Below are 2,500 nucleotides of genomic sequence, written 5' to 3' on the forward strand. Positions count from 1 at the left end.
TTATGTTGGGCTTCCTTACGAGTTTCGTGTACTGGTTGAGGATCATTTCAAGTTGAAAGATGACCATATTAAAATTCAATGACATATACAACAGGGGCACCCAACGAGAATATAGTTAAAAACCACTTAAACATAGCATTGTTAAACGTAGGCATATTTTTATCTCCTAAAAATTTTTCATCTGTTCCGATTCCCTAGCTGAAAGTCTCAGTAGTGATCCGAAAATTATAGGGATCAAAACTTACCTTTTCGAGAATTTCAGCCAGAAAAAAGGCTCCCGAAAATTCTAGGTGACCTTTTTTGGATGAAAATCCGTTAAAAATGGGCAATTATACCATATTTTAGATCATCGAAAATCCTAGGAAAGGCAGGCAAGTAAGGAATTCTACAACAAATGTTCCGAAAATTCTAGATCTCAAATCGTCTTCCGAACAGATATTTTCCGAAAATTGACGTTGGTTGCCCCTAATACAAGTAACACTTCGAGTACAAATCTATACAGCTCGGCATTGAACTTCGATATGGCTGATTCTACTAAACTGCATTGTTCGTCCTTGCTTATTGCAATTTCCTTTAGTTTTTGGAGCGCCCTTATCTCGTAATTGCACGCTTGTTTTTAGAGTCTCTATTTCATTTGTTTTCAATATTGTCATTATTAGCGAGACAGGTTTGCCGGCAAGGCAGTCCAACAGGGCAACAAACTCCTCAATGAAGTTGGCGGAATATTTGTCAACAGAGTACGACAACGCGGTCAGGCCAAACTGCGGATCAGGTGAATTTGCTGGAAAGCGTTTGTGGTAAAATCTTACTTCTATTGCGGAAAAAAAGTGTGAAAACTGTGAAAAAGTCCAGGCGATTTTGATGATTCTTAGCTGTGGTGTTGAAATGTAAGAAATACTATCATATAGCAAATTGAAGTCCAGCAATTAAATGGGATTTGAACCCGATGTTTTCGGGTCGTGCTTTTTATTGATAATTACTTAAAATGTCGCTGTCCGTTTGCCCGAGAGTCATTTCTTCATTTCAGCTATCACAAAAAAAAAAAAAAACAAGATAGATATCGCTGAAAAAGATCACTGTTATGAAGCGACATGGGTCGCGAGTTTTCTTCTAAGGGCCCGCTTTCGCTAGCGAGGAAATAAAAGCATAGACACTGGAAATACACGCAAATTCAGTGGGTAGCGTCTTGATTATCATCATCATCATCATGTTTTTATTTACTGCCGGATTTAAGAGTATACGTAGCTTGGTGTAGCTAGTATCTTCGAGCGTTTACCCTCCAGACCATGATACACCGCAGAGGACAGACCATAACATCGTCCCAATTCCGTGCCCCGCTATTTGCAAATCTGAGTGTATGGGTTTGTTACGTCCCACAGGTTTATGAACATTGAAGGGTTGTGAGACGGGGCGTACGATCCATAGTACGAAAATAAAGAAACTAAAGAAAGTGAACAAGTCGGTGTATATTACGTTGCTTGTGCTTATCATGCTTGTATGGCTCGTGAACACCGGCCTTAAACCTTTTGCTGCTAGCTAAGAAATGCATATGCAATAGACCGATTTCGATTTTGAAATTCAGTCCTAGACAAAATACATCATCTCGAAGTTGTGGGGAATAAAGATACGGATTTGTATGAGTTTATTCCCCAGAGCCTCGAGATGATGCCTTTTGTTTTCGACTGAATTTTAATATATGGAAATTGGTCTATTATCGGTTAATGGTTCCAAAATAAACGAATTTTCTAACATATCGGCAAATGCCGGTTGGCCCGAAAAAGGGCGTCTTGAAATACGGAGATCTTGGTATCGAGTACCTCCCTGACCTCTTTTTGGAAATGTCCCACGTAATAGCCCACTTTCCATATGTTAAAATTCAGTCCGAAACAAAAAGCATCATCTCGAGGCTCTGGGGAATAAACTCGTACAAATTCTTATATTTATTCCCCAGAGCCTCGAGATGATGCCTTTTGTTTCGGACTGAATTGTGGTCTATTCTCCGTTTAACTTCTCGGCTGCCGTGCTTTTTAATCCCCAAACTCTACCCTTTTGCGGCCTTGAGTAAAGTGATGTGGTGGAGATGATGTAACCTCTTTTATAGTTTCATTTGCATATACCGCAGGGTATTAACCACCAATGCAACTGAAGTTCGCATAGTTTGTCGGTTTTTAGTGTCTCACAGGGTTTTGAACATTAAAGGTTGTGAGACGGGGCCTACTGTTTACTGTTGAAAATTTGAGAGAGTCTGACCATATGCATTCTCGACCCAGAGGTAATTAAAAACTTGAAGCAGCACTTTCCCCTCAGTTATATAAAGACCCAGCACTGTTGATCTTGGTTCCAGCTTGATAGTCCGAAGTGCAACAAACGGGGTCAACTGGTGGGCGGTTGAGATTCTTTATTAACTCTATTACTTCGTTTATAGAAATTCCCTGAAAATCCAATAAGGAGAGCAATCAAATAAGTATGATTTTATTATTTTATTTCTTACATTCTTATG

General features: G+C 39.4%; 1 protein-coding gene across 2 annotated transcripts in view; it reads left to right on the top strand.

The window, feature by feature from the left end:
• Positions 1-2,500, top strand: part of LOC138059709 (gamma-aminobutyric acid receptor subunit alpha-6-like) — a 22,481-nt gene that overhangs the window by 948 nt on the left and 19,033 nt on the right. For both annotated transcript variants that reach the window (XM_068905314.1, XM_068905315.1), the window contains exon 2: positions 660-772. In XM_068905314.1, coding sequence (XP_068761415.1) covers positions 660-772 — 113 coding nt within the window. The remainder of the gene's footprint in view (positions 1-659; positions 773-2,500) is intronic.

Source organism: Montipora capricornis, chromosome 8, assembly GCF_036669925.1.
Source record: "Montipora capricornis isolate CH-2021 chromosome 8, ASM3666992v2, whole genome shotgun sequence".
NCBI classification, from domain to species: Eukaryota; Metazoa; Cnidaria; class Anthozoa; order Scleractinia; family Acroporidae; genus Montipora; species Montipora capricornis.